The sequence below is a fragment of the Dendrobium catenatum genome, unplaced genomic scaffold (genome assembly GCF_001605985.2).
Source record: "Dendrobium catenatum unplaced genomic scaffold, ASM160598v2 fragScaff_scaffold_315, whole genome shotgun sequence".
Lineage (NCBI taxonomy): Eukaryota > Viridiplantae > Streptophyta > Magnoliopsida > Asparagales > Orchidaceae > Dendrobium > Dendrobium catenatum.
The window spans coordinates 252725-277780 of NW_021318777.1; the positions used below are offsets into that span (position 1 = coordinate 252725).

General features: G+C 35.6%; 1 protein-coding gene across 1 annotated transcript in view; it reads left to right on the plus strand.

Annotated features, from left to right (window-relative positions):
- Positions 1-213: 213 nt before the first annotated feature.
- The window catches only part of LOC110095202 (phosphoinositide phosphatase SAC1), an 84529-nt gene continuing 59686 nt past the window's right edge, over positions 214-25056 (plus strand). The window contains exons 1-4 of the mRNA XM_020820644.2: positions 214-475; positions 568-772; positions 884-1049; positions 4300-4522. Of these exons, the coding sequence (XP_020676303.1) occupies positions 335-475; positions 568-772; positions 884-1049; positions 4300-4522 (735 nt within the window). The 5' untranslated portion in view covers positions 214-334. The remainder of the gene's footprint in view (positions 476-567; positions 773-883; positions 1050-4299; positions 4523-25056) is intronic.

Consider the following 25056-nt stretch of genomic DNA (forward strand, 5'->3'; position numbering starts at 1 on the left):
GCCTTTCATATTACTTAAAAATTTGGCTCATCATTTATCTGATTCCTTATTTCCTTATTATTGCATTCCTACACAATAAGTCATATGAATTCATATCACAAAAGCATATTAGATTAGATGTGCAACGAAATGATAATTTTATGTATTATCAAATTAAATTCATACAATCTCAAAATTATATATATATACTCCTAAAATTAAAAGAGTCACTGCTTCATTTGCGCCCTGTATGTAGACTAACTGTACTGATCTACAAGTTTATGCAGAAAACAATCGGACAGACGCTGCAAGATCGCCAGCTTACCAAATCGTTCTAGTTCCCTCCGACGCCATCATGGCGAAAACGGAGAACTCGAAAACAAATCTGCCGCATACGCTTTCTAGTAATGCTCGTCCTGGGGCTCTCCTTGCCGACGTCGACCCCGATTCCAGCCCTTCCTCGCTCGAGAAATTCCGCCTGTACGAGACCCGAGCTGTACGAATCCCAAGACTTCCTGTTCCTCGGCTTTGTCTTTCTCCATTTTCGATTTCTGGGTGGAAAATTCATCTTTTCCATGACATTTGCAGAGGTTCTACCTCGTAGGCAGCGATCGAGCCAAGAGGTTCTTCCGCGTACTGAAGATCGACCGCTCGGAGCCCTCCGATCTCAATCTCAGCGAGGACCCCGTGGTCTACTCGCAGCAGGAGGTGAATAACCTCCTCCAACGCATCAGCGAGGGAAATCGAGCCACAGGAGGGCTTACCTTCGTTGCAAAGGTCTATGGCATCGCAGGTGCATTCTTGAAGCTCTGATCTCAATTGGTTGTGTTTTGCATTGTTCGCCCCTAGCATATTACTTTCTCCTTTTTTTTCGTGACCATGGTATTACTTTTTTGTTTGGAAGGTTGCATCAAATTTCTGGAGTCCTACTATCTAATTTTGGTCACGAAGCGCCGGCAGATAGGGGCAATATGCGGGCATGCAATCTATAGCATCGAAGAGAGTCAACTGATAACTGTTCCGCATTCGTCAATCCAGACGGATGTTGCCCATTCCAAGACAGAGCTTAGGTGTTGCTTCCAGTTTTAACTGATTTGGGTGTGAAATTATTGTTAAAAGCCATATTCCCTTTTTTAATATACTTAATATTGCGTTTCTATTTGTGCTTAATTGCGCCGCGCCCACTAAAACCATACATTTTTCTAATTTATAAAGTGATACTCCAGTTTTTTCTTGTTTTCGTTATTGATGTTTTAAATCCCATTTTTGGATGTTTAATCCTAAAATTTGGCTAGTATTGATATTCCTATTAGGAAATTGAATTGCCTACGGAGTGAATTTAACTTATGATTGCAATGATATATACTATCTGGGGCGTGCTTATTATAGATGCTATGGGTCTAAGGTAAGTTGAATCAAATGTTAAGGCAGAGCAATGGACAGAAGTGAGGGAATTAAGCATTTAGTGCAAGGTAGAACAATAAGGTGAGTAAGTCACCATAGAATACATAATTTTTACATTGTGGGCAGTTTGTGGAATACACATATTCAAGAAAAATGGTAAATCAGTGAGAAGATAGTGAAATTTTTTTGGCATATTAGGGGAGAAACGAAATCATATTAAGCTAGGGTGTTGGAGTTAATATGACAGTTTGGAACACACCTGGTAGATGATAAAAAGTTGTTGAAAAGGATTTATTTAAACCCTATTCTATATTAGAAATTCCGCTTCACATAAGTTTGAACAACAAAGAGTGATCCAGAATCTTGGTTTGGGTGGTAAGTATAAAGGCTATGTAGGGTTGATAACAATCTGATTTGTAGTTGATTACAAAAAAGGCTCAAAGTTGGATTGTGGCATTAGCTAATTTGATTTTGAGCTATTCTATTCAAATTAGCTTGATTTTGAGCTAACTCAAACTTGAATTGAGTCATATCAATATATATATACACACACACACACACACAACAACAACAACAACAACATCAAGCCTATATCTCACTGCACAGGGTCCCCTACATGAATCTTTTTTCTTCCTTGTGTCTCGTTAAGAATGAAATTCTCATTTAAATCTAATAAAAAAATCATTTTAAATATTTTCTAATCAAATCTATTTAGACTACCTCTACCTTTTTTAATATGGGTCAAATACAATAAATCTACTCTCCTCATCTGATCATCAGAGGGCTGATGTTTTGTGTCCAAACTATCTAAGGTGACTCTTTAATCTTATTTCCCATTGGAGCTACTCCAATCTCTTAACGTATATACTTATTTCACATTCTGTCTCTAAGAGTGAAGTCACTCATCCACCTGAGCATCCTTATCTCTACAACAATTACTTAATTTTATGTTTCTTTATTAATGGCCAACATTTTGCGTTAAAAAGCATTGCAGGTCTCACCATCACCTTATAGAATTTTCCTTAAGTTTGAGGGGAACTTTTCTATCACACAGCAGGATTGATGCATTCCTGTACTTCAACCATCCAACTTGAATTCTACTAATAATATCCTCATCTATTTTACCATCACTTTGAACAATAGATATGGGATATCTAAAACATGTACTCTTATTAATGTCTTGATCGCCCAAAGTCACAATCTCTTTACTAAATCTTTTACTATTAAAATTGCTACTAAAATTGCACCATAATTATTTGGTTTTTTATTTACTCACACAAACCTTTAGACTCTAAGGTCGACCTTCATAATTCAAGTTTTCCTTCAACACCCTCTCTAGCCTTATCAACAAGAACGATATCATCAACGAAATGCATAAATCATGTTTATGATATTTATATATTGATGAGGCAAGGGGGGGTCAAAATATTTTGAATTGTAAATTTGGAGAGCTTTTAGGTCCTCTATTAGAATCAACTCATTAATGTCTAGTGGAGAGCCTTTTAAGCTCATAAATTAGAAATTAATTAGGTACATTCCCCCTCTCTATTAGCCCTTTGGGTTTCCCTTCTTTGTGGCTCTTTGGTTTTCCTTGTTTGGTTACCCTGGTTGCCTTTTCCTGTTTCCCTGGCTGCTGTCCCGGTTCTCCTTGTGCTGCCTGTTCCGGTCCCCTAGCTACCTGTTCCGGTTCCCCTGCTTCCTCCTCCTTTTGCTGCTATTCCGGATTCCCTGGCTGCTATCCTGGTTCCCCTGACTGCCTTTTTTTGGGTTTTTAGGTGGCTATTTGGGTGCTGCTCCTAGATAGCCACTTGGCCCCTTTTCTCTTATAAATATAAGGTGTTTTGTAATAGAAAAAGAGGGAGATGATGACATAATTTTTGGAGCAAAACCTGAGGGTTTTTAGGATAGCTTGCGAGCTATGCCTCTTCTCTTCGTCTTTCTCTAGGAAAGCTTGCAAGCTTGTCCTCTCCTTCATCTTAGCTTCTTATCTCCTTCTTCTCTCCGCAAGTGACCACTCTATCTGTATCTTTCTTCTCGATCAAGAAAAAGCAGCTTTAGTTGTTTTGTGCTTAGTTTTATGTCCTAATCCCGTGTCTTTTATTTTTGCTTGCAAAAATTAGGGGTTGTCCTAATTTTTGCTTGCATCATATATGTAGACATAAAACATAAAAAAGGATATCACATTTATATTTCAATCCAACTTGATTTTATCCGGTCCTAGGTTGAAATTAGTCCAAGATTGAATTAAGCCAGAATTTTGGTTTGTAACTCAACTTGTTCGGATCATTTTGAGCTCGTTCCAATTTTTAAATCAATTCAATCTTCGTTTTTCTAGTTAAAATCATAGTCTTAGGCTTATGTTGGTGTGAATCGAGATACCACATTATTTTCAACGTTAAATCAAATGCCATAACAATGACTATCTCTCCATGGGAAGATGAACTCTTCAGTAATTAGAGCATGACCCTTGTGGTCCCCTTTGCCCCCTACACCATATTCTCCTCTCCCCCTCCCTCTCTAAGACTGACCTACTTTCCTCCATGAGCTGACATCATCCTAGCCCCAACTCTCTTCTCTCAAAGCTTTTGTCAGCTTTTCATGCTTCTCTATGCAAGCTCAACTCCATCCTGTACAAGAGGATTTAAGATGAAGCTGAGGACCATTGTGGTCCTGCCTTGACTATGAAATATATTGTTTTGTCATTAGAGAGCTCATTGTGGACAGAACATTCTACTCACTAATTAAAAAAAAAAGTGGTACATTGGGTTTTATGTTGTTGATGATGACTATGATGTATTTTCAAATATATAGCTTCTTTAGATGAAGCGAACTTATTTGGTCACAAAAAGTGCTTACTTATTATAGTTAATTACTTAATTTCATAGTTTGTTTACTGTACTGATTCTCTTGTTCTAGGTACAAGAAGCTGTTATCTAGTGTTGACCTCACAAAGGATTTCTTTTATAGCTACACTTATCCAATCATGCAAAGTTTGCAGAAGAATGTGCTTGCTTCTGGTGATGAGAAAATGCCTTATGAAAACATGTTTGTTTGGAACACATTCCTTACACAAGCTATTCGATCAAGGTGCAACAATACCCTGTGGACAATTGCTTTGGTTCATGGGCATTTCAAACTGGTAAGCTTGTTTTCTTATGGATACTATCTTCATTGTATGAGTTTTATATATCTATGCCCTGACTTTTAAGTTGTTTGAGCCTTTGAGTTAAAAATCTGAATTGTCAATATGTGGAGAGGAAAGCACTAGCAAGCTGAAAAAAAGATGAGTTAGGATCATGAATTTTTTTTTTTAGAGAGTGGTAATTCCATCTCAAATCAATTTTCAATATCCTTCAAATGGCGACATTTTTCGTGTTCACTTGCATTTTTTTATTTTTCCTACAAATATTGCTATTAATGCGCATTTCCTTATGTTTGAGCAATTAATGTGATTGGTGTTCTTTTAATTTTTTTGACTTTGATAACAAGTTTGGATGTTCATGCGTTACTTTATATCTCAACTAGAAAATACTCTTATGTTGCAATATATGATAAGATAATAAATTTTTTTTTATTTGTCAAGTAACTTTGATAACACTGTTGTTGCCAATTCTCAAGTCCTATCTGAGAAAAGTGGAGGGTTGCGTTAGGTAGTCGATAGCCAGCATAAAACTTGTCGAATTATCATGACATGAATTTTTTAATACATTGTGTTAATGTTAGGGTGTTCCCTACAAGCAACATGCTGTATGATATGGATACATCGAGAAGTGTGCAAGGGCAGCTGCACCGACTCTCGAGTGTAGTGTTAAATAGGCAAGGGTTCTCACATCAAGGACGGATGGGGGCCAAATAAGCTAGTCCATGAAACTACAATTAAGATATGATCTTGAAATATAGGTTCTCTTACAGGAAATTAATGGAATTAATATATATTATGATTTATCGGAAGATTAATATTCTGTACAGTCAGAAAACTAAATGGGTTGGAGAGAAGGCTAAGGAGATTAATAATTTAGGATTTAATTATGGTATTCGGGTAGGATTCGTACTAGAAATGATATAGTTGTGATTATAGATAAGAGTTTGAAAGATAATGTTATTAAAATTAATAGAATTGGAGATAAAATTATAATTTTAAAGATTGTTATTGATACTAAAATTATTAATATTATAAGTGTTTACATTTCTCAAATAGGTTTGAATTTGTGTTCAAAATTAAAATTTTGGAATGACTTAGAAGAATTAATACAAAAGATACCTCTTGAATAAAGAGTTTTTATTGGAGAATATGTAAATGGACATGTTGGTTGGAGGTAGATGATTTTAAAAGCATTCATGGTGGTCATGGGTTTGAGATGACTGATGAAGGTGGAAAGACCATATTAGATTTTTCTTTAGCTTATGATTTTGTAATTGCTAATACCTTATTTAAGAAAAGAGATGTGCATCTCATCATGTATAAGAATGGATATAGTAAATCTTAGATTGATTATTTTCTTATAAGAAAATTAGATTGTTTAGATTGCAAAGATTATAAAGTTATTCCAAGCGAAAGTTTATGTACCTAACATTATTTATTAGTTTTGGACTTTAAAATGAAGTGCAGAAAATAAAAAATAAATTAAAGCAATATTCTTGGATTAGATGGGGCATTTAAAAATATTTATAAAAATATTTTTGAGGTAACATTTTAGATCTTAAGGTTTTGTTTGGCCATGAGGATGCTAATGTTATGTGGGAAAAAGTGATTAGTAATATTAAGAATATTACAAAAGATGTGGTTGGAGTATCTAAGAAAAAAGTTCATAATAGTAAAAATAGTTCGTGGTGGAATCTAAATATACAAGAAAAAATAAAAAATAAGAAAATATGTTATAAAAATTGATTTTGATATAAAATTTTTGATAATTGAGAAAGATATAAGAGGCATATAAGAAATCTAAGAAAATAATATATGATCTAAAGAGCTTAGCTTTTAATGATTTATATAGTAGATTAGATACTAAGGAAGAAGAATGATATATGTATAAGTTAGTCAAACAAAGAAATATGAGTAGTAAGTATTTAGTTCAAGTGAAGTGTATTAAGAATGAAGATCAAAAAGTACTTTTCTTAGAAGATGATATTAAACAAAGGTGGATGAGATATTTTTCTAAACTTTTTAATGAAATATGTAAAAATACAATTGACTTTAATGACTTTAGCATCCTAAATGAAAATAAAGATTTTTGTTTTTACTAGTGTATTAGTAAAACTAAAGTTAGAGAGGCTTTAAAGAAAAAATAGTGTCGAAAAGCTGTTGGACCTGATGATATTCCAATAGAGGTTTGAAAATGCTTAGGAGATGAATGAATTAATATTAACAAAAATATTTTTGAGAGTAAGATTTTAGATCTTAAGGTTTTGTTTGGCCATGAGGATGCTAATGTTATGTGGGAAAAAGTGATTAGTAATATTAAGAATATTACAAAAGATGTGGTTGGAGTATCTAAGAAAAAAGTTCATAATAGTAAAAATAGTTCGTGGTGGAATCTAAATATACAAGAAAAAATAAAAAATAAAAAAATTTGTTATAAAAATTGATTTTGATATAAATTTTTTGATAATTGAGAAAGATATAAGAGGCATATAAGAAATCTAAGAAAATAATATATGATCTAAAGAGCTTAGCTTTTAATGATTTATATAGTAGATTAGATACTAAGGAAGAAGAATGATATATTTATAAGTTAGTCAAACAAAGAAATATGAGTAGTAAGTATTTAGTTCAAGTGAAGTGTATTAAGAATGAAGATCAAAAAGTACTTTTCTTAGAAGATGATATTAAACAAAGGTGGATGAGATATTTTTCTAAACTTTTTAATGAAATATGTAAAAATACAATTGACTTTAATGACTTTAGCATCCTAAATGAAAATAAAGATTTTTGTTTTTACTAGTGTATTAGTAAAACTAAAGTTAGAGAGGCTTTAAAGAAAAAATAGTGTCGAAAAGCTGTTGGACCTGATGATATTCCAATAGAGGTTTGAAAATGCTTAGGAGATGAATGAATTTCTTGGCTTACTAAACTTTTTAATACTGTTTTGAAGACTAAAAAGATGCTAGATGAGTGCAGAATAAGTATGTTAATTTATATTTTAAGAATAAAGGCAATGCACAAGATTGTGCGAATTATAAAGGAATTAAGTTAATGTCATGCTTTAAAACTATGGGAGCGAGTTATGGAGCGCAAGTTGCGGCGTGATACTAATGTTTCTCAAAATCAATTTGGATTCATGTCGGGTAGATCTACTATGGAAGCCATATATTTATTGAGAGGTTTGATGGAGATATAGAGAGAATAAGGAGGATTTACATATGATATTTATTGATTTAGAGAAAACATATGATAAAAGTTCCAAAAGAAGTGTTATGGATAGTTCTTGAAAAGAAAGGAGTTAATAATGCTTATATTTAAATCATTAAAGATATGCATGCAAGAGCTATTACTTTTGTTCAAACACAAGATGGTTTGATAAAGTATTTTCCTATTTCGGTTGGATTATATCAAGGATCAGCCTTAAGCTCATATCTTTTTAACTTTAGTCATGGATGTTCTCACTAGATATTTGTAAGAGGATGTACCTTAGTGTATGCTTTTTGTTGATGATATTTTTCTTATTGATAAGACTAGAGAGGGAGTTGAAGGTAAACTTAAATTATGGAGGTCAAACTTAGAGTCTAAAGGTTTTCGCTTGAGTAGATCTAAAACTGAATATATAGAATATAATTTTAGTAGTAATAGACCTAGTGGGGGGGGATTGTGACTTTGGACGATCAAGTCATTAATAAGAGTACACGTTTTAGATATCTTGGTTCTATTATTGAGAGTGATGTTGAAATAAATGGGGATATCATCAATAAAATTCAAGTTATATGGTTTGAAGTGGAGGAATGCATGGGGCTTGTTGTGTGATAGAAAAGTTCCTTTCAAACTTAAGGGAAAATTCTATAAGATGATGGTGAGACCTGTAATGCTTTATGGTGCAGAATGTTGGCCATTAAAAGAGAAGCATAATATTAAGTTAAGTGTTGTAGAGATGAGGATGCTCGGGTGGATGAGTGGATTTACCCTTAGAGACAGGATACAAAACGAGCATATACGTGAACAGGTTGAAGTAGCTCCAGTGGAAGATAAGATTAGAGAGAGCCGCCTTATATTGTTTGGTCGCATAAAATGACGGCCTTTCGATGACCTGATTAGGAAAATAGAGGTATTAGATTTGACTTATATTAAGAACGATAGATGTAGTCCTAAAAAGACTTTATTAGAAAATATTAGAAATGATTTTTCTTTATTATATTTAAATGAGAATTTGACTTTTAACAGGACACAATGGAGAAAAAAGATTCATATAGCCGACCCGACGTAGTGGAACAAAGGCTTGATGTTGTTGTTGTTATCGAGTAACTTTGATGTCCCCTATTTAGCTTATTACAGGAATAAGCAATTGGACTTCCCTTGTTAATGTAAAAATTTATTGGAGTTGGCTAATTCACATAGATTGGTTAGTCAAAAGCTCTTTAATTTTGATAAAGGCTCTTGCGGTACCTGCGGTCCATCTAAATTCAACCCCCTTCAGGCATTGGGTGATATGAGTCATGATAGTGCTGAAACCTTGGATAAACCTCATTTAGCTTATTACAGGAGTAAGCAATTGGACTTCCCTGGTTAATGTAAAAATTTATTGGAGTTGGCTAATTCACATGGATAGGTTGGTCAAAAGCTCTTTAATTTCAGTAAAGGCTCTTGCGGTACCTGCAATACATCTTAATTCAACCCCCTTCAGGGATTGGGTGATATGAGTCATGATAGAGCTGAAGCCTTGGATAAACCTCAAGTAGAAGTTGGCTACTCCGTGAAAATTATGCACATCATGGATAGAGGCTGACATTGATCATTTCATAACAGCTTTAATTATATCGTGATCACCGGAGATGCCTTCATTCGAGATTACTAAGAAAAATAATGGAAACTATCATGAACTAGCAATTTTTGTATATAGATTTTGTCATGGTGCATCATCTCGAAAACATATCAAAGATGTCTAACATGGTTAGAGTTAGATTGACTAAAAATTAGAATATCATCAAAACAAAAAACATGAAAAAGATTGATAAAGGTTGAAGTATGTGTTGTGATACTTGAGCCGTATTGGATTTGGGTTGAGCTCTAGATAGTCTTTTCCTAAGGGCAATCATACAGTTACTTAGCTCATGGAAGAAAAATGTCATGTCCTCTTGCTGTTCTTATGATTGAATGATGATGTCATCATGTCTATGATCCCTAGAGCAACCTTGGTATGGATGACTATGCCATTAAGAAAGAAGCCTAGTGAAGGTTATGGCCAAGGGGAAGCAGGCTTAAGTTTGGACTTCACAACAATGACAACAACTCAGCATAGTCTTATGGATGTAAGCTTGATATACGTAGGTTTTCCAGTTAGTTTAACACAAGCAAAGGATATTGGCTACTCAAAACTAACATGCAAGAATTATAATTTCATCAATGTTTATTATGAATTATGCTTTAAAATGGTATTCTAATGCAATAAAGACATGCTTGATAAGGAATCTAATCAAATAGTAATATGTAGAAAATTACTTGATTTTGATAAGTAAACATTGGTTAAATGTTAAGGAAAAAATTCCAAGGCTGGAAGTGTAAATGTAGAAAACAAACTACGACAGGCTAAATATTTTTGCAGGAACCAAAGCAATGACCAACTTGCTCTAAGATCAAATATGATGCAAGATGAAATGAATGCTATGTTATGAAATTTGAAAATGAAAATCTTCCTAATTCTTTTGAATTAAAACTAACTAATCATTATGACTAGCTTTTAATTAAAAAGTTGTGATGGGTTGTAAACTTAACAAAATCTATATATTTTTATTTTATTAAATAGAGGTTGACAATCTAGGAGAGGAAAAAACACAATGTAGAAAAAATCTATGATAATAGAGAGCAACTTATGGTGGAGACTTAACCAAATCCTTCATTTGGAATGCCATCTTCCTTGGTAGTACTCCAAGGGAGCACACTATACTCTCAAATATTCTTCATTTGAGGGGTGGAAGGATATAAATAAAATTTCAGGACTTAGCCAATTTACATTCATTCAAAATTACTATTACATAAGCCAACACATGGGTTTTGGTTCAAGGGAGAAGACAAAGGAAGAGAGAGGGGAAGGGGGTTAGCTTATCTAGAGTTTTGGGAAGGGGAAGAGAAGTAATTATGATGGGACATTTCCAAAGCTGCATGTAGGTTCTAAGAATGCACGTAAAGCTTTTTTATTTCATTATGTTTATCAAGGGGAGGGGACTAATAATATTCATGGGGAGGAGAGGAGTGAGGACTCTTAAAAGAGAAGAAAGATTAAGTTAAGTGTTGCAGAGATGAGGATGCTCAGGGGGATGTGTGGCTTTACTCTTAGAGACATAATATGAAATGTGCATATACATGAAAAAGGTTGGAGTAGCTCCTGTGGCAGATAAGGTTAAAGAGAGTCATCTTAGATGGTTTATTCATATAAAGCGCCGTCCTTCCAATGACCCGGCTAGGAGAGTAGATGTATTAGATTATGCTTTTGTTAAGAAAGGTAGAGGTAGACTTAAAAAGATTTGGTTAAAAAATATTAGAAATGACATTTTTTTATTAGACTTAAATGAGAATTTGACTCTAAACATGACACAATGGAGAAAATGGATTCATGTAGCTGTCCCTATGTTGTTGGATATAGGCTTGATGTTGTTGTAGAGGAGGGAGGACTAATAGTTTGGGAGTGAGGCATGAGTTGTAGTTTGTTTAACTCCTGTGATATATGCAAATTTTATAGCATGCATGAAGACCTCACCATATAAATATAAATCAAAATATAATGCTTGGTTTAAATAAATTTTATTTATAGTAATGGTAGGACACCACATCAAGATCACCACTATTGCTAACAAGTCTAAAGCCATAACATACATTATAGCACTACCTTGGAGTTGGTGAATCAAATGTCAATTTGGTTCTAGTAAGAGGAAGCCAAAAAGTAACAACCAATCTACTATATTAACAAACATTGATGGAGGTATAGTTGGACTAAAAACTGGCTCAATCTTTTCTAATTATCATCGGAAGGCTATAGCCATACTTCTAAGTTCATGTGGTTTAATTAGTAATCGACTGACAATTGAAGTTAGAGCTTTTAAAACTAGAGTGATCATGGAGGTTGATGATGTGATCAATAGATTTTAGAGTGTTTAAACTCGCATTTACTAGGATTCTGAAGGATATGATTTTAGTTGACTTCATTGGTAGCTTCACACAAATTCTAAAAATTACTATAGAAGCTGAAGTTGAGCATGATTGCTAGAATCTTGACACTAATAGAGCTTCCAAGCGCAACAATAGTGGAGTCGGTGTCATATTGGAGAACTCAAAGCATGCAACTCTAAAGTATGCCCTAAAGATCAAATTTAAAGCTCTTGAAGATCGTTAAAAAATATCTTTTAATTAAAAGAGTGCATAATGAAGCAATAATAAAGCATTACTATTGGAAAAGAACTAAAAATAAAATACATCTACAAGGGCAATTGGTGGTGAATAAACCAACAAATAGAAAAGTGCGATGCTGCGCGTAACTCACCCGACGAGTGTTTACCGAAAATCTAAATATCTGAAATGACCTCTGTTCTCAAAACGGACAGCTCCTGCGCATCTGGAGCAACATAAATAATTAAGATCGACACCCATATTGATAGAGATCATTGATTTAAGAAAATTTAAATTCGTGCACTCAAATAAAGGTGACATTGACGTGCACGAACGATGATGAGGTCGACAGAATCGATGCACGATTAATTAATTTTTTTTGATATCATATTGTTTTAATGACATGAATCCTTTAAGAAATTGTGTTAATGCTAGGGCGTCCCCTGGAGCGACGCGCTGTATGGCCTGAATACAGTGACAAGTGTGCAAGGGCCGCTGCACCGGCGCCCGGGTGCAGTGTTAAATAGGCTAGGGTTCCCACATCAAGGACGGATGTGGGCAAATAAGCTAGTCCATGAAACTAAAATTAGGATAGGAACTTGGAATATAGGTTCCCTTACAGGAAAATTAATGGAATTAATAGATATTATGATTCATAGGAAGTTAAATATTTTGTGCATTCAGAAAACTAAATGGGTGGGAGAGAAGGCTAAAGAAATTGATAGTTTAGGACTGCATACTTTAATTTTTTTATAAACTTCTTCAATTTTTAGTAAATTTAGACTTATGATATTGTTTTATAATAAGTTAATTAGTCTATCAATTATAGTTTTAAAGGGAAAATAAATAAATGAAATCATTTTTGTATAACAAGTTTTCCAAACAAAACATATCATTTAGTTTTTACATTATTAGCATCACAAATGTAATCAAATAATTTCAACTATTATTGATTTATACTTACAACTTTTTTTCCTACAAGAGCTTTTAATAACTATAACGATCTTGCATTAATCAAATTGAGTAATACCTTAGCTAAGGTTGTCAAATATATGATTTCTCATCAATCCAATTGTGACTAAAAATCAGCTTGAAACATGCACTATGATCTCAAATTTACCTAGTTCATTTGAAGTAGTACCTTTTGTAAAGGTTATTGTAAAGTTATTGTTGTGAATATAATGCTTTTATAATCAGTTATAGGTATCACCACATGAAAGTAAGCTATTTCTGGTGAATTTTCTGGCGGAATATTGTTGGTAGAAAATGTCGTTGGATTTATGATAGAATTTTTCACATAAAAATTTTTATAACTTTTGCGGCAAATTTGTAACAAAATTTCTTCAGCAAATATGTAGCGAAAATTACTGCCGCAAATCCGCCGCAAGCTAACCTTATCTAAGTAGCTCATTCTGCATTCATTTCATTTGTTCATTCAACATCATTTCTCTATTCTCCGACTTTGCTCCCTTTGTCGTTTGTTCCTCTTCGACTTCTTTGCCTCTTCCCCACGTATTCATTGCTCTTCGACTTTGCCTGCGCCAGTTCATCACTTGAACTCTTCACCTCCGCATGGTCAATTTGTCGCCATCTCCTCTCTTAGATTAAGCATTCATTGGCTTCGCCTCTGCCGGGTTGGTTCACCGCCTTTCCTTCTCTCAATTCGATTGCTCACACCTGACCTCTCAGTTTTATCATTCACGCCTAACCTATTCCTTGCTCTTATGCATTGCCTACTTTGATGTCTCCGGCTCTTGCCTAATCTTTGACTTCACTTGATCTCCATCTCTTTGTTAATCATAGACTTCGCCTATTTCAATTCAATGAGGTTTTCTTATTTCACCTTGAAAACCTCTTATACATCCTTCCTCTCTTTATTAACCTTTTCACTATATCTTTACAAGTTTGGGCACACCCTTTCTTGCTTACTTGAGCCAATAAATATTTAATAATACCTTCAACGATAACTTATAGGCCAAAATTGGAAGTCCACCTTCACAGTATTCCTACAAACTCGTACCAATGCTAGAATTTATATTACATCATCCTCACTTCACGTCAACAAGGAGAAAAGCATCACATTTCATGTATAATTATTAGGATCTTTCTTATTTTTACTTGGTTGAGGTTTTAACTGATTATTAATTACTTTGAAATATTTTGTTGGAGCCTTTAGTCGACGTCATTTTGTCTTTATCGGTTAGTACTATTTATTGGACTTTTATTTGGTGTGACGGAGCTAGCCTTTTTGTATCGATTGGAGATGAGTTAGAAGATATTTTGTTCTCCCTAAGATCCCATGGCTCCATCTCGAGACAAATTATGCATACTTAACCTTCCCTTTAAAGTAAAGTCTTAAACAATGAAATTAATGCAATTTATTTAGCTTAAGAAAGTGCTTAATTGAAAAAGGAAGTAAAGAGCACACATTTGTAGTGGAAAATATAATATAAACAATAATTAAACATGCCCATGGGATCAAATTGACTTGATGTGGATTTTGGATTTAGTATGGAGAGTTCAAATAATGCTTAAGATAAGATAAGCAGTACTTCCCTCAGTTAGACCATCCAATCTTTTAACAAAAAAATTGCACGCAAGCTTTTTGGGTGTGGAAGCTATGAAATTAGTTATATTAATTTCTCTTTTATGTTAGTTATAATGGATTGGATGGTCAAACTTAAGGGAAAATTCTATAAGATGGTAGTGAGGCCTGCAATGCTTTATGGTGCCGAATGTTGTCCTTTAAAAGAGAAGCATAATACTAAGTTAAGTTTGACAGAGATGAAAATGCTCAGGTGGTTGAGTGGCTTTACCCTTAGAGATAGGATACGAAATGAGCATATACGTGGAAAGGTTGGAGTAGCTCCAGTAGAATATAAGATTAGAGAAAGTCGCCTTAGATGGTTTTGGTCACATAAAACGGCGGCCTTGTGATGACGTCCCGGTTAGGAGAGTAGAGGTATTAGATTTGACTTGTGTTAAGAAAGGTAGGGGTAGACCTAAAAAGACATGGTTAGAAAATATTAGGAATGACCTTTCTTATTAGATTTAAACGAGAATTTGACTTTTAATAGGACACAATGGAGAAAAAGGATTCATGTAGCCGACCCCACGTAGTGAGATAAAGGCTTGATGTTGTTGTTGTTGTTGTATAGTTTTAAATAATAATATAAAAAAGGGTAGAAATGAAAATAAAAAACCTAAATCTAAATAATTTCCTAAACCCTCACTCACTTAACACTCCCTAACCTAACTGGCCCCTTCTCATGTTCACTCACTCTTCTCACGCATGAAAGTCACGTAAGCCACCCGACCCCCCCTCATGTTCACTTACTCCTCACGAACGAAACTCACGCAAGCCGCTCGACCGCCTCTCTTCCTCTCGGCTCTCTCTCTCATGTGACCAATCATATCTCTCACTTCTAACCATGCCTCCACCCACCCTTACCTAGGTAATTTTTCCTCCTCTTATTCTCCTTATTCCCCTTCTTCTACTTCCTCTTCTTCTTCTTCTTCTTCCCTTCTTCTCCCTCAAACTCCATTTTCTTCTTTCTTATTTCTTTCTCCTCCATTCCTCCCTCATTTCTTCTTTTCTTCTCTCTATCTTTCAATTCTCATTTTTCTTCTTCTCCTTTCTCATCATCTTCTTCCTTAAACTTAAATCTAAACCTAATCTTAACGCCTAAAAATTCATTCTCTCCCTCTACATCCCTCAAATCACAATCCTCATTCACAAAAATTCTTCCCTAACATCTCCATCAAAAAGCCCTATCATCTTTCACTTTCTCTCTCTAAATCTAGAGAGAAAATTAATTGTTTCTCTTTTCAAACACCTCATTAACTTCATCTCAAACACCTCCCACCCTTATTTCTTCTTTCCCTCTAGCTAGAGAGAGGGGTTGTAGTGGGGAGGAGACCCGTGATAATTGTGTTGCTCAGTGTATGAAAATTAAGGAGGTGTTTAGCGTCCTGTCTAAGTGGGGGATGATAATGCCGATTGTTAATTCACTGGATGAGCTTATTGTGGAGCTGGCTTCTAACGTTGACTGTAATCCAAGCTTAGGTTGTATTTGTTGTTATGTTGTCTATCAAGTATGGCGTGCAAGGAATGAGTTGAAGCATGATGGAATGCGTAGATCCTCAACTATTATAGCAGCGACGGTACTGACTATGCTGCCGAGACCATATAGTTCACCAATATTGGAGCAATGGAGTACTAATCAGCCTATTGGGCTGCCTTCTCACAAACAATGGTGCCCCCCTCTAGGTTGGTTGAAATTTAATGTGGATGCAGCTCTTAAACCGTCGAATCAGGCTGGTATTGGGATTATTGTCCGGAACTTTGAAGGAACTCTGATTGTTGCGGCTGGTAAAGGGATTGAGCACTGGGATGCTCTTCATGCTGAGGTAATGGCGGCTGCTGCCATCCGTGATGTTTTAGAGGATTGGATGTTGGAGGTGGAAGGGATTATTATTGAAGGGGACAATATCAATGCTATAAAGTGGCCGCAGAACCTTAATGATCATCACAATAGAGTACATTTCAGTTTTGAAGGATCGGATCTATCGTTCTTGATGAGGTTCAAACAAGTTCTATTTCAGTACATAAACAGGGAGAGTAATCGGCCGGCTGACTACTGCGCCGAATTAGCAATTAATGATAGTTTTATGTTTTTTGATGTTAATAATGAGGAGTTCCCCCCAACACTGTTGATGTTGTTGAGGGAGGAGAGTGATAGGGTATAGTTGCATAGTTGTTTTTTACTTGTAACTAGTTTAAATTTTTCTCATTAATGCAATATGCAGAAGTTCAGCTCTAGCTAGAGAGAGCAATTACTCTCTTTCTCTCTCTTAATTGGAGAGAGAGATCTCTCTAACATCATCCTCACCATAAACATATTCCTACACCATTTCTACCAAAACCTAATATTCCACACTTTCTCTCTCCAGAAAGAGAGAACTCTCTTCCACTCTCTCTATCTAGCCCTATGTTAAAATAATCAAATAAACAACAATAACATGAATAAAATTTATATTGTGCATTGCAGGTGTCATCATTGTCATCTCGCCATCTCCGCCTCTAACGCACTTTGAAGTATAATGCCGACCCTGACTATTTTATAATTTGTTATGCATGAAATAATTATCGATAATCATTTTTATTTGCAGGAGGGTAAATTTACTATTCATGCAATACATACCCATGACCGTTTTTATTACTATATGGGAAAATTCATATGCATAAAATAAGTAATCGTGACTGTTTTTATTAGTAGGCAAAAAAATTAGTATATATGAAAAATTAAGTACCCGTGATTGTTTTTCTTAGCCAGCGGTGAAGTGCTATGCTTTATAAGAAGCTACTTGAATACCCGCGACTTCCTTTATTGGCAAACGGAGAATAAAAATTTCGGCCGCGGTGTTAATGAATACCTATCGTGACATATTTTATTAGCAAATGGGAAGATTTAACACAACTGATGTATCCGCCTACACGGGGGCAATGTCTGGGTGATGTTGAAATTTTCAATAAAATGAATGATGTATATAAAGTTCAGGGGACCTAAAATTTAATGAAATTCCTAAGCCAACAAAATATAAAATGCTCGTCATTCTAAGTTCTAATCATTTAAAGAAAAAATGAACTAAAAATGAAACCTTAACAAAATAGAACTTATAGGAGAACTAAATTACTAGCCAACACATAAACTAGAATTTCCCTCTCTTAGATCCTAGCTCATGCATGCTCAAACCCCTTTGTGCAAAGAAATGAACTAGGGCTAGCTCCCCTACTTATAACCCAGAAAATTGATTACCTTATGGGACTTGCTAAGCTAATCTCCAAATACAAAAATGACAAAGGGGAGGAGTCACGGGTGAAAAGGTGCCCTAGATAGAGTACATGCTAGCTGTTATAGTCAAGAGACACGTACGCATCTCATGAATATGTCGTAAATGTTGGAGAATTTTTGTATCCTCAAACGGATTGCATACTTTATAATTGAGTACGGCATAAGAACATGACATATTATCCCGAAGGGTAAAAATATCATTTCCTTATGGACTCAATAATAAAATTTACAATTTGAAACAGAGATTCCTCCACTCAATGTTTGGTTGACTGGAGTTTATTTATTTTTGGGGTACAGACATCCCATAGGGGCAAGCCCCTTGATCCTATGGTTAATTACATCCCAAGTTTGATTTGAGAAAACTTTTGATTAAACTAGTAGTTTTGCTATCTTTGAAAGTCATTTTAGACATTGACTAAAGTTTGTTTTTTTGTTTTAAAATCCATGAAAGTCTTAGTTAAAGGAATTGACCCTTTAGGAATTTCAAGGATGAACTGATCAACTTAAGAGTTAGATTTTGGAATGAAAACCAAAGGAGGTGAGGTAGAAGCACTTGATTCTGAGGAAAATTCAGAGGTGCTCAAACTATCCTATGTTGGGCTTTACATTTTTTAATCTAATTTTGATTTAAGTTGATATTTTATTAGAAGATTGGGGCTTACATCGCAACAACACTTGTTGGAGGAATTGTCCGAAGGATGAGGGCTTATAGGGTGATTTGGAATCAACCCATGCCTCGAACCCTAAGACTAAGATGAGGACTACTGACAGGTAGTGCCTCGAACGTAGATCTAACGAGTGCAAAGAGGTACGTACAAGCTACACCCCACAAGAGGCATAACCCGCCCTACCTCTGGATTTATTATCCCGCCTGGAAGGGACTACCAACTAACCCTCCTAATCGCTTTTAAAACCATGTTATTCGGTCTCAATGCAAATGTAAAGTGGTAGGGTTGTTTTTATTTAGAAGGTAGGGCTTATAGCTTGGCTTTGAGGCCAAGATGCCTAAGTATGTGGGTATGCATATGTTGACTCACAAAAAGAGAGATTTTTGTTATCTAGTCCTTAAGTTGAGGCATTCTACATGTGACACACTTTGGGCTATGCATGTTTATTTTCAATTTTGAAAACTTGGCTCCTTGAAGGGAGCCATGCAATTTTTCTTACTTGAAAGACATGGAGCCTAATTTGATTTTATTTTTAGATTGCTTACATGTTAAGAGGTAGAAAATTTATTTTATCCTAAGAGCCTAATGCAACAAAGTCCAGGCCACACCCAAACAAAGCAAGGAAAAAAATCATAGAAAAAAGATGCATTTCTATTGCACACCCAGTAAACAAACAACGCATGTTTTTATTTATAAATAAAATGCAGGAAATGTAGATAAAGTCCAATTTATTACAACCAGATTTGGCAGCTGAGTTGCCTGCCATTATACAACCCAGTTAAATTAATTACAGACTCTACTTGCAGGCGCTGCTTAAAACCCCCCTAGAGGCATGACCAATAGGGTGGAAGCAGGGGCCTAGTGTTTAGCACTCAGTGCTAGGCCAATTTTGGGATGTCCATATTTAGGGTGTAAAACTTATGGGGTTTGGATTAGAAAGCAAGGAAGATCAAAGGAGAAAATACCTTCTTGGAGATAAAGCTTGAAGATCCCCACAAGTAGAGTCTGTAATTAATTTAACTGGGTTGTATAATGGCAGACAACTCAGCTGTCAAATCTGGTTGTAATAAATTGGACTTCATCTACATTTCCTGCATTTTATTTATAAATAAAAGCATGCGTTGTTTGTTTACGTGGGTGTTGCATTAGAAATGCATCTTTTTCCTAAAGGTTTTTTTTCCTTTGCTTTGTTTGGGTGTGGCCTGGGACCTTTGTTGCGTTAGCTCTTAGGAATAAAATAAATTTTTCTACCTCTTAACATGTAAGCAATCTTAAAAATAAAATCAAATTAGGCTCCATGGTCTTTTCAAATAAGAAAAATTGGCATGGCTCCCTTCAAGGCAGCCAAGTTTTCAAAATTGAAAATAAACATGCCATGCCCCAAAGTGTGTCAACATGTAGAATGCCTCAAACTTAAGGACTAGATAACCAAATCTCTTTTTTTTGTGAGTCAACATATGCTACCTACATACTTTAGGCAATCTCTTGGCCTCAAAGCCAAAGCTATAAGCCCTACCTTTCTAACATAAAAACACCCTAACCACTCTACATTTGCATGAGACCGATAACATGGTTTTAAAAGCTATTAGGAGGTTTAGCTGGTAGTCCATTCCAGGTGGACATATAAATCAGAGGGTCGGGCGGGTATGCCTCATGTGAGGTATAGTTGTAGTCCCTCTTTGCACTCGTTAGAACTATGTTTGAGGCACTACCCGTCGTAGTCCTCACCTTTAGTCCCTTAGAGTCTGAGCAATGGGTTGATTCCAAATCACCTATAAGCCCTCAATCCTCGGGCAATTCCTCCAAACAAGTCTTGTTGGATGTAAGCCCCAATCTTCTAATAAAAATATCAACTTAAACAACATTAGATTAAAAAAATGTAAAGCCCAACATAAGGATAGTTTAGCACCTCTGAGTTTCCTCAAGAATCAAGTGCTTCTCCTCACCTCCTTTGGTTTTTCATTCCAAATCTAACTTCCTAAGTTGATCAGTTCATCCTTGAAAATTCCTAAAGGGTTGCCAAATCTTTTTAACTAAGACTTCATGTTATTTTAAAACAAAAAAAGGCAAACTTTAGTCAATTGTCTAAAATGACTTCCAAAGAGAAGAAAAACCAACTTGTTTAATCAAAAGTTTTCCCAAATCAAACTTGGGATGTAATTAACCATAGGGGCTTGCCCCTATGGGATGTCTATACCCCAGAAATAAATAAACTCCACTCAGCCAAACATTGAGTGGAGGAATCTCTGTTTCAAATTGTAAATTTTATTGTTGAGTCTATAAGGAAATGATATTTTTACCCTTCGGGGTAATATGCCATGTTCTTATGCCGTACTCAATTATAAAGTATGCAATCCGTTTGAGGATACAAAAATTCTCCAACAGATTTTCTGGAGACTCCGCTGGGGAGGATGTTTCTTTTCATCTAAACTAGTGGTTTTCAATTAGTCATTTAAAATATTGGCTAAAGAGCATTAGTAAAATCAAATATGTATTGTATGCCTCTTCCATCTTCAAATGTTGGGTTGAGTGATGTCAATACTAACAAATGCAAGTCAAGATGAACTTTCCAAATCACTCTCAAAAGTGAGAAGGATGAACTTTGGTTTTCCAAATTAATCATTTTAAAAAAAAATTCACATTCTAAAATTCCCATTTCGAAATCTCCTCTCTTCACCATAATTGTTGTGGTTGTATGAAATTTACAACCAAACAATGTCAAATGGTGTGAGATTTCAAAACTCAAACTAATTCATATATCATCCGTTAAATCCGGGACATAATTGTTGGTGGTCAGTGATTCAAGTCAGTGGTTAGAAAACCGAGCAAAAAGTGCAGTGATGTATTGATGTTATGATGATTGGATTCAAGGAAGTACAACAGAAAGGTTGATACAAAAAGTTTTGACTTTCAGGAAAATTCTAAAGTTTTGGAATTCAAGAAAGCCTAGATGGAAGGCAAATTGGTTTTCAAATTTGGTAACCACCTACAGTTGTCTTTTGATCAATCTCAATTTGCCCCAGGAGATCTGATAAAATTTGAATAAGGTTTTGAGGGTGTGGAGGTCCTCTTTCAAGGCCCAACCCCTTCTGAAGTGGAAGTCTTAGAAAGTCAACACCTACCTGAGAGGGTCTTTGAAATTAGCTTACCTGTTAGGGAGAGGTCACCTCCTCAAAATAGTACTAAGAGAGTGGCTGAGGTCTCTCCAAAAGCCTTAGCCTCTCAACCTTCTGCATTTGGTAGGTTGACCTTCCCTAAGGTTCAAAAGTCTAGTAAAAGACAAATAACCTTAACTCCAGTTTTGCCTAAGGAGATGGCAGTTGAGGGACAGTGTGAGACAATTCAGTCTTTAACAGTTGTCCAAAGCCACTTAGAGTTTGAGAAACTATTTCAGTCCAGTCAATATGAAGAAGGGACTAGTTCCACCCATGTTCTGACCAAGTCTCAAAGAAGAAATAAAAACAAAAGACTTAGAAAGAGGTTGGAAAAGGAAGAGCAAGCCGAGTTAGAGGCTAAGATGATGAAGCTCTCTCCTCTTGCTAAGGGTAGTGAATTTTACCCTCCTTCTGTGTTTAGGAGTGAAGAAGATGTTGAGAAAATGGCCGCATCACCTCCAAGACCTTTAACTAAATTTTCCAAAAGCACACCCGAGGAAAGGGTAAAGCAGTGGGAGAATGACATAAAAAATGTTTTCCAAAGAGTAGCTGACAAAACCCGCTTGACAAAAGAGAAGGTGATTAAAGCTATGAAAAATGTGATTTGCAAATGTGTTGATACAATCCTAAGGGAGAACAAAGATCCTAAGGATAGCAAATTGATTGTTCAGCCGTCACAAAAAGAGATGCAACAGTTTGCCCGACAGCCAGCTGTGTCAGCATTGGTGGATGGTTATGATTTTAAACCTCGCCAAAAAAGAGCAGTCAGTGAGCAGATAGTTCTAGTTGACAGTTCAGCAATTCCACCTAAGATCTATGGCAGACCAAAGGTTGATTACCTTGATCTCCAAGTGGTCCCTTGGTCTTCTTTGTCAGTTTCTAGTAAATCTAACGTACCTACTAGGTTTAGAAGGTCTCCCAAAGAAAACAAACCTTTTAGTCCTCTTGATGAGCCACATTCTTAGAGTCACATTCAAACTCTACCTTTGGATGAGGTAAATGTGGGACGCCAAAAATCCCATGCCTCCTCATCTAGGGTGAAGGAAGAATGGAGACCCAAGGTGGTGGCTCCATCAGTGGTACACTCTTCCCCTCCTAGTCATGTTGCCATGATAGCTTTTACTACTCAACTTTTGGGGCCCCAAAAGGTCCTAAACACAGCAGATAAGCCTTCTACCAGTACAAAGAAAGAATAATCAACAACTGCAGCTTCTTTGCCTTCAGTAGTGTATGGTCATAAAGAACAACACTAGTGATTCGCTTACAGTTGTAGATGGTTGACAATTATCTCTGTCTAAATCTTTCCTAAAGATTGTAAACAAACTACTCAAAATCCCATTGGAGTTTCCAAAAGAACTCAAATGACCACAAAAAGGGCTCTTTTGATGTTCCTTTAAATAACTCAATGGGTGGAAAGGGTCCTTCAACTTTGAAACTTCATGAAAGAGAGTTTCAATTGTGAAGGGAAAAAAAGAAATAATCAATTTCCGAAATCAAATAGGTTATCCTTCTAAATGGCAAAGGGGAAATCCCCCAAAGCCTATCTCTCTCTGATTTCATGTATGTTCCAAAGGGTGTTGATGAAATGAACAATCCTTATACGTACTGCGATATGTCCGTTCTAAATCTAATAACGAACAAACTACAAATGAATCTTTCCAATTCTCTGAATCAAGTGAATCAAATTTTGGTGATGATCTACCCATGTACAAAATGCAGGGAGCAAAGATTGTCATTGAGCTTGAGTCATTTGACTTAGAAACAAATCAAGTGAAAGGAGAATCAAATTCTGAAGTTTTGATTGATGTGACCTCGACTTCTGAGCCTGAACAAATAACATAAGTAAATCTCAGAAGTGGTTGTGTTGTACCATCTCTAATGGCATCAAATAAGATAAATGAAAAGAACTTTTCAATCAAAATGAAGGCGTGGTTCCACCAACACTTGCTCCACAATAACAAGTGGGTGGTGGACCATCAAAAGTGGATTAAAATGTATTAGCTCACCTTAGGAAGCTCTCTGTGAGGTTGAGTATATATGATGCACTCGTACTTTCTCCTGAAATGCGAGAAGCTTTGATCAAGGCTCTACTTGATTTTGAAATTTGTTTGACTCAACCTGCAGAGTGTTCCTTTGAGGAGGCTTTACACTTCAATGAATATCTAGAATAACATTTTCTGATGAGTAGAGTGCTTGTTGACCCAGGTGCATGGGTCAACACAATGAATCTAAGAACTTTAGCCCACCTCAATGTTGACACGCAGAAATTAACTTCTGACAAAATGATGTTGCGTGGCTTCAATGAGAGGGGGACAAAGGGCTTTAGACTTAATTACTCTTTCACTTTTAAAGGGAGTTCTAAAACCATTTAGTGTATATGAAGTCGGGAAATATAAAGATGTTTTTTGCTATGTTCCAAAGAGGCTATCAGTGTTTTCAGACCTGTGATACCAACTAAAGATCAAGCAGAAATCAATACACTAAAGACAAAGTCTCCATCAAATGCCCAAGACTACCCTCAAGAAGAAGAACTTGAGGAAAAGATTAAATGAAATTCTGCCCCTCCAACACAACGAGGTGGTAGGATGACACAATGAAGTCGTGATACATGTCATGGCAAAAAGTCAAGAAGTGTGGAAGATGAGGGGTACCAAAGCCCCATCTCCACCATTTGTTCCAAGAAGGCCCATCACCCATGTAAGCTCAGGGTCCGATTCAAAGGCTGAGCCAAATTTGATGGGTAGTTTGACAAAGCAACAAAGAAGCTTTAACAAATCAAAGATGCAGTTTTAAGAATGGATAGACACTAAAAAGCCTATTTGGAACATTAAAGAAAATCTCCCATGTGAAGAAGATAACTCTCAATCAAAGAGGTGTCTAATCTCACTAAAAAAAAAGAAGAAATTTGAATGAATGTGTGTAGAAGCATTAACTTCATTGTAAGAAAAAAGTACAAGTGGAAGAGTTGAATGTTTGCATTACACTCAAATAAAAAAAATGTAGGGAAGTAGTATGTCTTTCATAGCATACCCTCTTCCTTAAAGTCCAAAAGTGAGTGTAAACTTGATAACTTTCCATAAATGAAATGGTAGAACTCCCACTTGTGTTGAAAACCTGATCAAAAGAGGTTTAACCCCTCCTATGTGGTCCAAGGGCAAAGCTTAACACCTTGAAAATCTATGGAATTTCAAATACAAATTGGAGAAAAATAGATATGTGTTGGCTTTGGTACTGTCGGACCAATAGATGATGATAATTACTGCTTGGTTATTACCAATAATCTGGAATTTGATATGATCTTTAATAAGACCTACAATGCTGTTGGGAGGTCATGTTTAGAGGCTAGCAACGGTCCAGATTACCTTCAAACTAGGGATACACCCCCTGAGTTTGAAGAAAGAAATCAAATCAACGATTAATGACTGGAAAGAAATCAATTTGGGTACTGAACAAAATCCACACCCTAC